At 42.0% G+C, this 11,650-nt stretch overlaps 2 protein-coding genes across 3 annotated transcripts; both read right to left on the minus strand.

The window, feature by feature from the left end:
* Positions 1-28: 28 nt before the first annotated feature.
* Positions 29-7,660, minus strand: LOC116921393 (rho-associated protein kinase 2). Of its 2 annotated transcripts, XR_004393223.2 has the most exons (23): positions 6,974-7,660; positions 6,822-6,903; positions 6,600-6,760; positions 6,400-6,535; positions 6,121-6,323; positions 5,968-6,049; positions 5,702-5,903; positions 5,547-5,638; positions 5,324-5,483; positions 5,204-5,264; positions 4,910-5,122; positions 4,697-4,855; positions 4,444-4,626; positions 3,928-4,377; positions 3,525-3,851; positions 3,295-3,448; positions 2,810-3,231; positions 2,560-2,733; positions 2,238-2,496; positions 1,964-2,167; positions 1,679-1,892; positions 1,399-1,600; positions 29-1,329 (listed from the first exon to the last, which is right to left on the minus strand). XR_004393223.2 is itself a non-coding variant. In XM_032927672.2 (22 exons), exons 1-22 carry the CDS (start codon positions 7,118-7,120, stop codon positions 1,504-1,506), a joined length of 4,182 nt encoding a protein of 1,393 aa, XP_032783563.1. In that variant the 5' UTR covers positions 7,121-7,660; the 3' UTR covers positions 29-1,503. The 2 variants fall into 2 exon arrangements, 1 of the variants encoding a protein (XP_032783563.1); XM_032927672.2 differs by having other exon boundaries at positions 29-1,600.
* A 591-nt stretch (positions 7,661-8,251) lies between these two features.
* Positions 8,252-11,545, minus strand: LOC116921388 (cytospin-A). Its single transcript, XM_032927671.2, has 3 exons — positions 10,598-11,545; positions 10,372-10,530; positions 8,252-10,312 (listed from the first exon to the last, which is right to left on the minus strand). The coding sequence occupies exons 1-3, from the start codon at positions 11,333-11,335 to the stop codon at positions 8,789-8,791; spliced, it is 2,421 nt and encodes an 806-aa protein (XP_032783562.1). The 5' UTR covers positions 11,336-11,545; the 3' UTR covers positions 8,252-8,788.
* Positions 11,546-11,650: the final 105 nt, after the last annotated feature.

Genomic DNA, 11,650 nt, shown 5'->3' on the forward strand with positions numbered 1-11,650 from the left:
AATGAAAATAAAAACATGAAGACAAATATTCGAAATTTAGAAATCAAAAGTTATATTACACAAACACACGAGAGCATACGCAATTCATCCTGTACACTCACATCTTCAAGAGTGTTGCACGTGAAAATGGTGGTTTTCAAGATTTATACCTATAGAAGATGAGGATACAAATTCATGGCTTTGGGGGAGAGAATCGAGAAGTGTTTAAAGTTTGGGATTGAGGAAAAAGCATGTTTCCGTTCTAGTCTCTTTTTTGCCACCAATTCAAGTAGAATGATTTTAAAATGTTAGTTAAAAAAAAGCGCGACCAGCGTCTTAATAAAGGCAATGAGGGCTGTCCTGTCAGATATTTTAGTTGATTTCTCCAAGGAATACCGAACCGAATGCAACAGCAGTCGGCTAGGTTTAAACGTGATTGAATTGCCCAATTATTATAAGCATGGAAACAAAAGCTCGATTTTCCTCAAACGCACGGACAAAAAAAAAATCTATAATTGGGAGGAAGAAACACGAAAAGTTAAAGTTGAAAACAATTTCAAAACGCAATTACAAGGCACAATATAAATCGGCAATTTTCTCGTCTTGTCGTTGTAACAGTTAGCATCTATTTTGTCTTACTGCCGATCCCTCATCTGTTATTCGTTATCCATCCCAATGACTATATTATTTAAATCGGTGCTTTTTTCCTTCCTTTTTTCAGAAAGACCCCACCAAGAAAAAAAAAAAAATGCCAGCTCCTCACAGATACACATACATGCGTAGGCAAATCAGGAATGTAAATGACGCAACTGTCGTATCAAAGGGAGGTTCAACAACCCATTTGAAGCAAACGTTCCCGGTGTATACGTCACGTTCTCTCTCTGTCTATCTTTCAAATGTCTCTTCTTCTACGTCCTTTTTCCTGCGTAATTACATATGCACCATGCATTTCCATAGGTTGAGATGGGGATGCCCAAGACATAAAACTGTTCCAAGGTTCAAAAATAGTGTGAAGAGGTGGGTGGGTAGACAGCAACATTGAAGGTCACTTGTGTCTTGTGTCGGGCCTTTGGCGGAACAAGAAAAAAAAAAGAACCTCCCAAAAAAGGAAACAAAAGAAATATAGAATAAATAATCATTCAACAGGAAATGGGAGTTGGGAATTTTGTAAAACACTACAACGGGAAGTGGGAAAATATGAAGGAGGGTAAGGCAGTGTAGAGGAGAGGATGCAAGTTGGCACAATTCGAAGACAGAAAAAAGGACAACAAGGAAAAAAAAAATAAAGAGGATCGAGAAAGGTTTTGCTATATAGTAAAGATGCCGCCACAGGGATACTGACGGTACAACCTGTGCAATCAACGTTTAAACGAGTCATTTGTGTAGAAACGAAAGAAAAGAAAGTTTAGAACTACATACTTGTTATTACGCAAAAAAGAACAATAATGAACATCATTCTTCAACACCTGCTGTAGTAGAAAGGTGTACCATGTATGAAAAAATATTGGCAACCTTTGAAGGCTTTCACTTGCTGTTGCGCACTCCTGATTGAACGCTGTTTGGTGGCAAAGTAGCCGACCTTTGCTGTACGTAAGGACGGTAAGCTGATCGCGTCGACTCCCTATTCGTTAACCACAAGAGGGGAATTAGTAAACGATACATACACACACATACAGGGTTTCACTGTGGTTTCTCCTACCTTGGCGAGACGCGTGCTCCTTCAGCACCGCCCATTGCGGCTGAATTGGCTTTATAGCCAAATTTCTGGATCTTTTTCGACAGCCGCGATATCCACTGCTGTTGTTCCTCCAACGTCCCTGCTAATAAGAGCATCTCTTTGGCTGTATTAGGATCGTAGTGGACTTTGCAGGGAGCGATGATTTCCTCACGCTTATCCAAATGTTCTTTGTGAACTGCAAAATGAGGTTAACAAAAGATTAGCCACTTGTGATTATCCTATGACTTATCAGATTAGTTTAAATACCTTTGATGCGACACCGGCGGCACTCAAGGGCAGGTGGGGGTCGGAACATATGCCACAAAGGTTTTGAGCACACTTCACAAGTGGTTGGCATGTGGAAACTAATAGCCACAAGTTCGTGGCCTTTGTGGTTAACAGTTCCAGGTTTTTCCTCACGACCGACTAAATCCGGCGGTGGGGTGCTCTCGTCTGGTTTACGAGATTCGCCTACCAGGACAGAAAACATAAAATTAAAAGGCTGATTTAAAATAAAACAAATATAAATAGATTTCCATACCTTCGCCGGCGTAGAGAATCTGCAAAATACGGGGAATCTCTTTGGCATCAGCGCGTATGACATCGCCCTGTGTAACAGAACGGACGTGGAAGACTTTGTTCAAGTCTAGGATGAGAACGGGATCGGCGTTCTGCTTGTCACTCTCTGAATTATAAAAGAAGATCTTCTTGGACGACACGACCACGTATTGTTTTCGCCAACCATGGCGCCGAATATTTTGTTTTGAAGGAATAAAAAGCCAGCCTTCTAACCAAGAATCCTATCAAACGCAAAGATTAGGTTAAGATGAGTTACATGCACGTTAAAACACTGGACTCCTCACTTGAACTCCCTCTTCTGATTCGTTCTCTGCTCCGCTACTAATATTTGATACGGTATCAGCTGATGCCGAAGCCAACTTTTGAGATAGTTGTTCAATTTCGGAATCCTTGCTGTCGACCTCCATTTGCAGTTTGATTCGGAGTTGATTCTCTTCATAAAGTGACGATTGTAAGTCCTGAAAGGGAAAACATCCGACTCAAGGAGGAACCACATTGAAAAAAAAAAAAAATAATAAATTATGATGTAAATACCTGCGTTTCTTTTTGCGATTTGGCCACCACTTGATTATATTTTTCACGTTCCTGAGTGAGCTCCTGTTGTAGTTTACGACATTCCTTCTCTTTGCGTCGCAGATCAGCTCCACCACCTGCATTTTTCTTAGGATTACGGCCGTCAGGAATTTTACGATTCATAATTTCGGCAAGTTTGTTGACCGCTTGCATCTTGAGCAGTTGTTCCTGCTTGAGCTGTTTCCGTAACCGCTCCACCTCGTCCACGGAAGCCGTGGATGCCTGTGCTAAGTCTTCCTGGGCACTTTTCAATTTATTGCCCAGCTCTTGGTTCTCCTGGGTAACTAAGTCGAAAGTCTTCTTCAATTCATTCTCTCGATCGCGCAGACTGTTGAGCGCTACCTCCTTGTTGATGATCTCTGCTCGATGTCTAGCCACCAAATCTGCAAGCATCGAACGGTCAGTTTTTTTTTTGTACCAGCAGACTATTTAAAACATTTTAGCACCTTTAATTTCCAAATCTTTCATCGTCTTTTCCTTCTCCATTTCGGCTACAGTCTCTTCTGCGATAGCTCTTGCTAAAGCTTCGGAATCCGCCCGGGCAAGAGATAACTGGAGCTGGTGGGTGATGCTTGCTCGCTCGTCCTCTAGTTCACTAACCTACAAAAATAATTTATCGAGCGCATTTTTAGGCTTGGTTCTTGGTAGAGAAAATAGCGAAGTGACCGAAAAGTACCTGCTTGGTCTTCTCATCCACCTCTTCGCGCAACTCAGTTACTTGCGTCTTGTACAAAGTAGAAAAGTATTGCTCAGCTTCCAACTGATCTTGGAGTTCACGCATTTGTAAATCGTCAACCGACTTGATGGTTCGCAATTTGTGTAGTTCTTCTTCCAGACTACGAGCCACGTCACGAGCTGCTTCCAGCTCGCGTTGAAGTTGCCGCTCACGACTACGAAGGACAGCCATTTCGGCAGACAGAACGCTTTGATCATTCTGTAGAAGTGACCGCTTTTGAGACTCTCGCTCAAGTTGAAGAATCAGTCCTTTGGTTTTGTCAACTTCCTAGAAATTGAAGAAAAGAAAGAGCCATTAACTTAGTGCATCTGTTACTAAACGAATTGGTCAACTTCAAGCTTACCTGCCGATGATCGCCTTCCAGTTTATTGAGCTGCTGCTGAATTTGCCGATAGTCGACCGAAAGCATCGAAATCTGACGTTCGCGTTCTTGCCATTGATTCTCCGCCTTTTGCCGGGATGCTTTTTCCTCTTGCAATTTCAACTGCAACGCTTTGACCACTTCCGCACTAGCCTCTTCTTGATTGCCGGAACGACTCTGTTCTGTTTCCTGATGAGCACGTTTTTCTCGCTCATATTTGGACGTCATAGCATTCAGTTCCAGTTCGAGAGATGCAGAACGTTTCTCCATTTCGACGATCCTTTCCGACAGCCGGTTGTTCTCGGCAAGGTTACAAGCCTGGCGTTCTTTGGTTCGCTCCAGCTCGCTTATCAGTGCCTGACGTCTGGTTTCCATTTCTTGTTGGCGGTCAGCCTCTTGCTCTCTCGTCGCTCTCTCCTGATCTAATTGAGCCTGGAAGAAATCGGACATTTAATTTTTACGCTCTACCTTTATCTTCTGTTTAGGTTATAATCCCACCTGAAGGGCGGCTGCCTCAGCTTCTAGTGCATCTCGGGCTCGTTGTAATGCAGCCACTTTATCCTGCATTTCTAGTAAGGTATGCTCTCGACCAGAAGCTAGTACAGTGAATTCAGCATTTTGCTTTTTCGTTTTGTTGTGGCTGTCAACTTCTTGCTTCAACTTTTCATTGGCCTCCATCAACTACAGTTACATACGAAATAACCAATGAATAAACATTCTCAAATGGAACTAACAGGATAATGGGTTTCACCTGTTTTTCGAGTGAGCTTATACGTTCGGCAACCGCTTGTGAATTGCTATTATCACGTGTTCGGCGATTCTGTTCTTCATCCAATTTACGCTTGAGCTCAGCGATATTCTGCTCCAACTTTTTTCTATTTTCCGCATCATTTTCCGACCGTCGCTGTGCCTAAAAATACAAGAATGGTACCATGACGAAAAAAGAAAAAATATTAAGAATTACTTCTTTAAGTTCGTGCTTGATTAGGGCAAGATTTCGTTCCAACTCGCAGCCCTCGTTTCGCAATTGCTCCTCACGGGTTGTAGCTAAATCTAATTGATGTAGCGTCAACGTATATTTGTGCTCTAGCTCAGCTATGTGGCGCTTTTCCTTGTTCACGATCTCTTCCAAGTCAGGTACTTTGCGCTGAGCGCCAGTTTCATTCCCTACTGCTTCCTGTAAAACGATTAATGAAAACCATAAAAAACAAACAAACATACATGCGAGAAAATCCCATTAGAGTTGAGCCTGACATACCCCGTCTACTCTATCTATTCCACCGTTGGTGCTTGCTCGTCTTAGACCTCCAGTCAGTAATCTAGGAACACATGCCATCAGGTAAGTTCTGGAATTTAAAGATCAACAACTTATACTCACTGATAATCTTTCGAATACGTGAACCCAACAAAGGGTAAATGATTTCCGGCGAAGGCTTTAGGAACAGGAAAATTTTCTTCTGGTACGTCGTCGTTCTCAACGTCGTCAAAATTGCTTGTATCGTCATCACCAGTCAAATCCGGTACTACCGGTGGGACACCTGTACGACAAATAGATTCTTCAACAATAAGCGAAATTTAAATGGCGAGCAATTCAATCGTACAGTCTCGAATAGTGTCGAAAGTCCACTGATCATTGACGAAGAATTTATGATTTCGAATCTCTTCAACACCACTACGCCCTAGACGCTGCGTCCTGTACATGACGAAATAATGATATTTAATTCATGAATCATTTTAAAAACCCAGTAGTAATTACCTGTCAGTCAGGAAAGAGCAGATTAAGCTTTTGGCAGCAGGGCTAATTTCAACATCATCAGGGAACGAAAGAGAATTCTTGTGATCCATGATCTTCCCGTAGGTTCCCACTAAGCTCTCGGCGTAGAACGGTGTATCTCCCACCAACATTTCATATAGGAAAACTCCAACGGACCACCAATCACACTCTCGCCCGTATAATCCTGTTTTGCAAGTATATATTAGATCTTTCGTTTACATTATTATTTCGCGTTTTGTCGGCTATACCTTCTCCTCCTTGTGACTTAAGAACTTCGGGTGAAATGTAATCCGGTGTACCGACGGCGGTGTCTGATCGAACGAGTCCATCCTAAAATCGTGACAGTAGAGATGTGAACATTTAGAGCATCGTCGTTGAAGACACTGTTGGAAATAGTTTACCTCGTCCATTTTCATGCAAGTGCCAAAATCGGCTAACTTCAAGTGGCCAAGAGCATCTAATAACATGTTGTCTGGCTTAACGTCTCGATGAACAAATCCCATGTTATGAATAGCCTCCAAGGCTAGAACCACTTCAGCGCAATAAAATTTTGCCCACTTCTCGGGAACATCGTAATTCGACATGAGATTGACCAAATCACCGCCTGGTAATGAAAGCAGATTGGAATACAAGCTCAGCAGGTGGTTTTTACAGATCATTAACAAAGTGAATGAACACACCTGGCATGTAGTCCATAACCATATAAAGATACTTTGTATCTTGGAAGGCAAAGTGAAGTCTTACAATCCACTCAGAATTGGCGTGCGCCATAATGTCCCGTTCTTCCCAGAAGAATGCTGAATCTGATCTTTTTATCTGGAAATATGTTCAATTGGCATTTGAATGACAGTAATCTAACTTGAATAATCTGGTTAATTACCATTTCAAATTTGCTAAGAAGCTTCATAGCATAAACTTTCTTGGTTGATTTATGTCTTACTAATTGGACTTGACCAAAAGCTCCCCTTCCTATGACTTTGATGACCAAAAAATCATCCACTTTTACTCTCAACCTGCTAATCTCATCAGCAACTTTAGCATCTGAAAAACATCTTGAGATTGTTAACATATTTTAAGGAAACTTTTAAATAAGCTAACTTACAGCGGTTGATAAAGGCTTCAACGTTTTTCATGCGCTTTATGGTTGGATGATCACTGTCATACACCATCGATTGCACAGCATCCTGTGGGAAACACAAGCACTCATTAAACTACACTGCAGAATACAGAATGAGGGACATTATGTAAACTTACAAGAAGGCAATCAGCATTAAGAATATCCCTAGGATTGAAAACTCGTTCTTCCAGTTTGAGGAGACGAGCCCTCCTATCTGGATCTGTAACAGCTTCCATGGTTTCACTGTTTTTTATTGGTATTTTCTGTTTCTTAGTCAGTTCCATCAAAAGGCCTATTTGTTAGCTAAACATGATTTTTTTTGTTTTTCCCGATTGATTTTTCAAAGAAGAATGTAAACAAACGCGATAGTCAAAAAATCAAACGAAAATGGTTTTTTCTTTCGTCTATTATGGAATAAAAAATGGCGAAATAGGAATATTTAAACACTCGGTGACGACCGAGCCTATAGTTTACCCCTACTCGCACAAGGCACGGTAACACACCACAACCACAAGACCGAACAACAGCGATATTTCTTCTTGTGATATTAATCACCCGCACACACATTCAAAAGTGCCAACTCCCATCACCCAACTTCCCCATCATCATGACAGCTCTTCCAAAGAAGAAAACAACTCTTTGGTCTTTAGATGATTGGTCCCTATCAACATGCAATCGTGTAAATAAGGCACTAGGAGAAAAGCGCCATATTTATCAGCATTCTAATATTAGTTTCATTTCAACATTTAACGTACACTCACTAAGTTGAGTTCACACACAAAAACCTTGAAGTTATGTCTCCCTACTGCTAAATACCAACTGCCTGCTCACTCCGAGACTTTGTGCAGCTCCATTCGTTCGCAAAGAAGCCGCCAGGAAGCTCTGAGAACAGTGTCGTCTGCGTTCATTTTATCATCCTAATGAGATACTTCGTGTAGACTTTAGACTATTTGCTTTGCTAAATTCTTTTTTCGATCAATAAAACGAAGACTAACAAGATCCTAAATTTTTATGCTATTCATAAGAATTGATTTCTTCTTACGAGACGTACTGCACCTGTCTTTTTTTTTCGGTTTTTCACAATTAAAATTTGCAACATTGCCAGGTCGATTCCATTAGCATTAAAGCCCCAAAAGAATTTCTGGAATCACGCAGAAAGCGCAAGTGACTTATTGCTTGGCTTTTGGCTATGGTTTCTCATGTTAAATGCAGAGTCATATAGGGAGTTACAGAGGTCCCTCTATGACTCTGTTAAATATTTGAAATGTCCTTTTTGAAAGTAAATACTTGTAGAAGTAACACTTTAGATAAACCCTGAATAGGCCTACAGATATGATCTTGTTGATTTATTCGTATTTCCTCTAGCTCTTATACGGATATTTTCTTAGGTAACCTAAAAATTAACAACCATCATGTACATCCCAAAGCCAAGTTTTTATTGTACGAATATAGATTCAGATTGAAGGCCGTCAATATTACACAGTTGCACACATTATACCTTCACAGACACTGGTGTTCCTCAATTGCATTTTTTTCCTGTTAAAAGAGGGGAGACGTGAGCTTAGACAAAATACAAATCATAGCAATACAAACTACAAATAGAAAAAAAATCAATGGTCCCAAAGAACAGGTTAAGATGAAGAAAGATTACTGTGGAACAGCAAATGGACTGTCAATGAAGGTCAGTACTGCTGGAATGGGATTAGTGGAATGGACACTTTTTGGTCGCCTATTCTAGTACGACAAATCTGTTTGGTATTTTTTTCGACAAACCACCATCGTAAAGGAAGAAAGGGAATACATGGTATAAAAAAAAAAAATTTACCATCTTATTTACTATGGGTGGAAATTGTTTCAAACTTGAATGAAAAAATTGCCAGAAAGTCAAGTCACTATCAACTTGGGTGTTGGAAACATCCTCTATATGTTTTGTTTGTGGCATGCTGCATCCATTATATTTCGAAATGCTTGTAAATAGCAGTGATATACGTCATGATGGATTGCCAGTCGGGCCTATCGGAAGAGGCCAGCTCTTCAATGTCAAGCGAGGTTGGGATGCCCACGGATTCTGAAGCTTGGAAGGCCACCTGGAAGTTGTGCCGGACGTCTGAAGAAGTAAGAGATTCAAATGGCACCTGTTCTGGCAAGTAGGTGTGTAATAAGGCACATAGAGCCAAACCATCGTTCCATGAACTGCTAAAATTGGTGATGTCAATGTTGGGATAGTCAGCGGTTCTTGTTTGGCACCATTTCAGAAGGGCGTTTCGCTTTGAACCACCATTCTTAACCAAGCCTGCTAGAGGATCTTTGCGATCTGACGGTTGATTGGAGAACGATCCAGCTGTGGAAGATTCGGAAGGCTGTATATCTGAGGCTGAGAGCACGCTGGATCGTAAACCTGTTGGAGGTGGTGAAGCCGTTTTGATTGAGTTGCTGCTTGTCGTATTGTAGATTGGTACGTCGTTTAATGAGGAGCGCGTCTCCGCGGGCCTAGCTGGAGAGCGGAGAAAGACCTCACTTTCAGTACGATGTAACTGAGTTGGTCGGATCGGCTCGGATCGGGGCCGCACAGTAGCTACAGGAGGCGACGGTGAAGTCGCCAATGATGGAGAAGCTGGCTCTGTTGATTCGCCGGTGGGTTTAGTCCGAACGTTTGAGGCAGTTACCTCTAAATTCTCGACAATGCGCTTGACTGAACCTTTATCGACGCGTGTGGCCACGGCGCGTGGTTTGATGTCATTTAACAGATTGCTGGATAATGTCGTCGAGCTCGAATCAAGGGTGGATAGCGAGCGTAAGACGCGAGGCTTGACTGGAGCGGCCGCTCGTGTTTCAGGAGAGCCAAATTTTTCTGACCGGGAAACTGCTACAAGCTTTTCATGAAGCATCCTATTCTCCTCCATGACCTTCTCCATTTTAGAAAGCGTTTCTAGTTTGAAATCATTCGCCACTCGCACTGTTGTTAGCAAATCTTTTTGAAATTGTTGCCACTCTTCTTGTTGTGCTTCCCATTTTGCACGTTCATCGGACGACAGCCTTTCGAGTTCATCACGTCGAGCCAAGGCATCTGCCAACTTCACCTGTTGATCGGCAGCGGTTGTGCGCATTTCGCGTTTGTCTTCCAGGTGACGACGACATGCTGATTCTAACTCTGCAACCGCAGCATGCAGCGTCGATGTCTCAACGACCAGACTTTGTTTTTTAGCTAGCAGCTGTTCCACTTCATACTCCAGATCTGCTATCTCTTCTTTCGATTTCTGTCGAATTGTTCGGTTTTCTTCTTGCAAAGCAGATATCTGGTCTCTTAGAACGGTATTGTCACGTTGGGCAGCAGCGAGTTGGTCCTGGGCCGTAATAGCTGTGCCTTCAGTTGACTCCTTATCTTGTCTTAATTTTTCATTCTCTTTCATCAACTTGCTTAGTTCCGAATGGAGTTTGGAATCACCTTCATCAATGCAAGCTTCTAGATGTCGAACCTGTACAGGATACGCATATTTAATATAATTGGAAACGTTGGCGAATAACTTTTTTATACCCGAGATGCCAGCCATGTGACATGTTGTTCACGTTCTGTTGCTTCAGCTTGCTGTGCTGCCAACATTTTGGTCAACTCCATCTGTTTGGCTTGAAGGGCTTTCCGTTCATCCTCGGCTTCATTGCATTGCAAAAGCAAATGCTGCTTCAGCGATTCCATCTTTAAGAAAATAAAAAATTTATTAAAATGTTGGAATCAACTATATTTCAGTCTGTAGGTTAAATACCTGATCTCTAGCTTGCTTGAACTGTTCAGTTCTGATGTCTAACTTTCTTTTCAGGGTTTGTTTTTCTTCTTTGAGCTTATCATTTTCAGCCTGGAATTCATTGAGCTGGACTTGAAGATCTGCGAGTTCCTGAAGGGTGGCCTGTAACTCTTCATTGGTACTGTGGTGAGTTTCTTCCATTTGCTGAATGCGTCCCTGGAGGCATGTTAGACTAACTCCAGAAACTTCACTTCCACTGCTCTGTCGGGACTGACGTTCCCATCCAACAGCTCCATTCTCCATCAGGTCTCTCATAGCCATTACAGCATAATCAGCATCTTCTTTGACATCAGTTCTTGCAATATTTCGGATAACATCGCGATTGATGGCATGAATGAGTGGATAGTTGGAATGGTTTGGCGTTTCATCCTGGTGCTCTACAAACATTAAGCAGTCGGAGGCTGAGGGCCCTGGAAGAGGTGGTAGAGCTTCTGTTCTTGGAGAAATGAGATTGGGGTCAGTGGAAGATCTAATCCTAGATGTAATTGTAATAGGAGGGCTTCCAAGAGACATGGTAGCCTCAACCAATTCAGCCCCATGGCCATTGGATTGAACAGGAGGACTCGCTGAACGGGCAGCAAGCGACGATGATGAAGACGAATGTGATATGGATGATGCTGATGGGCTGATGGCCGAGTTAGCTTCGTTGTTGCCCGTGGGTGATGCTTTTCGACGGAAAAGCGACTTAAACTTCATCATTTGATGTCCGGAACTCAGTTTCGAAATTTTGAAAAAATATAAGCAGTACTGCTATGAATAACTACAATCGTATTCAACTTAGCTGTTCCTAGTTAAGAAAACGTTTCACATTTTCCCTATGTAGGAAACTGGGCGGGAGTAACAGTTCTAACAAGAGTCTCAAGTGTAATGTCAAAACAAGAGCGTTCGTAGTCTCAGCTGTCTCGACTGAAATTCTGGAACCCACCCCCTTGAAACGCCATCTATTTAAAAATGAAATATCGTTTTAGCTTACAATGGAAATCAAAATTGCTTTAACTTAATTTCATTAAATTT

The sequence above is a fragment of the Daphnia magna genome, linkage group LG4, assembly GCF_020631705.1.
Source record: "Daphnia magna isolate NIES linkage group LG4, ASM2063170v1.1, whole genome shotgun sequence".
Taxonomy (NCBI): domain Eukaryota; kingdom Metazoa; phylum Arthropoda; class Branchiopoda; order Diplostraca; family Daphniidae; genus Daphnia; species Daphnia magna.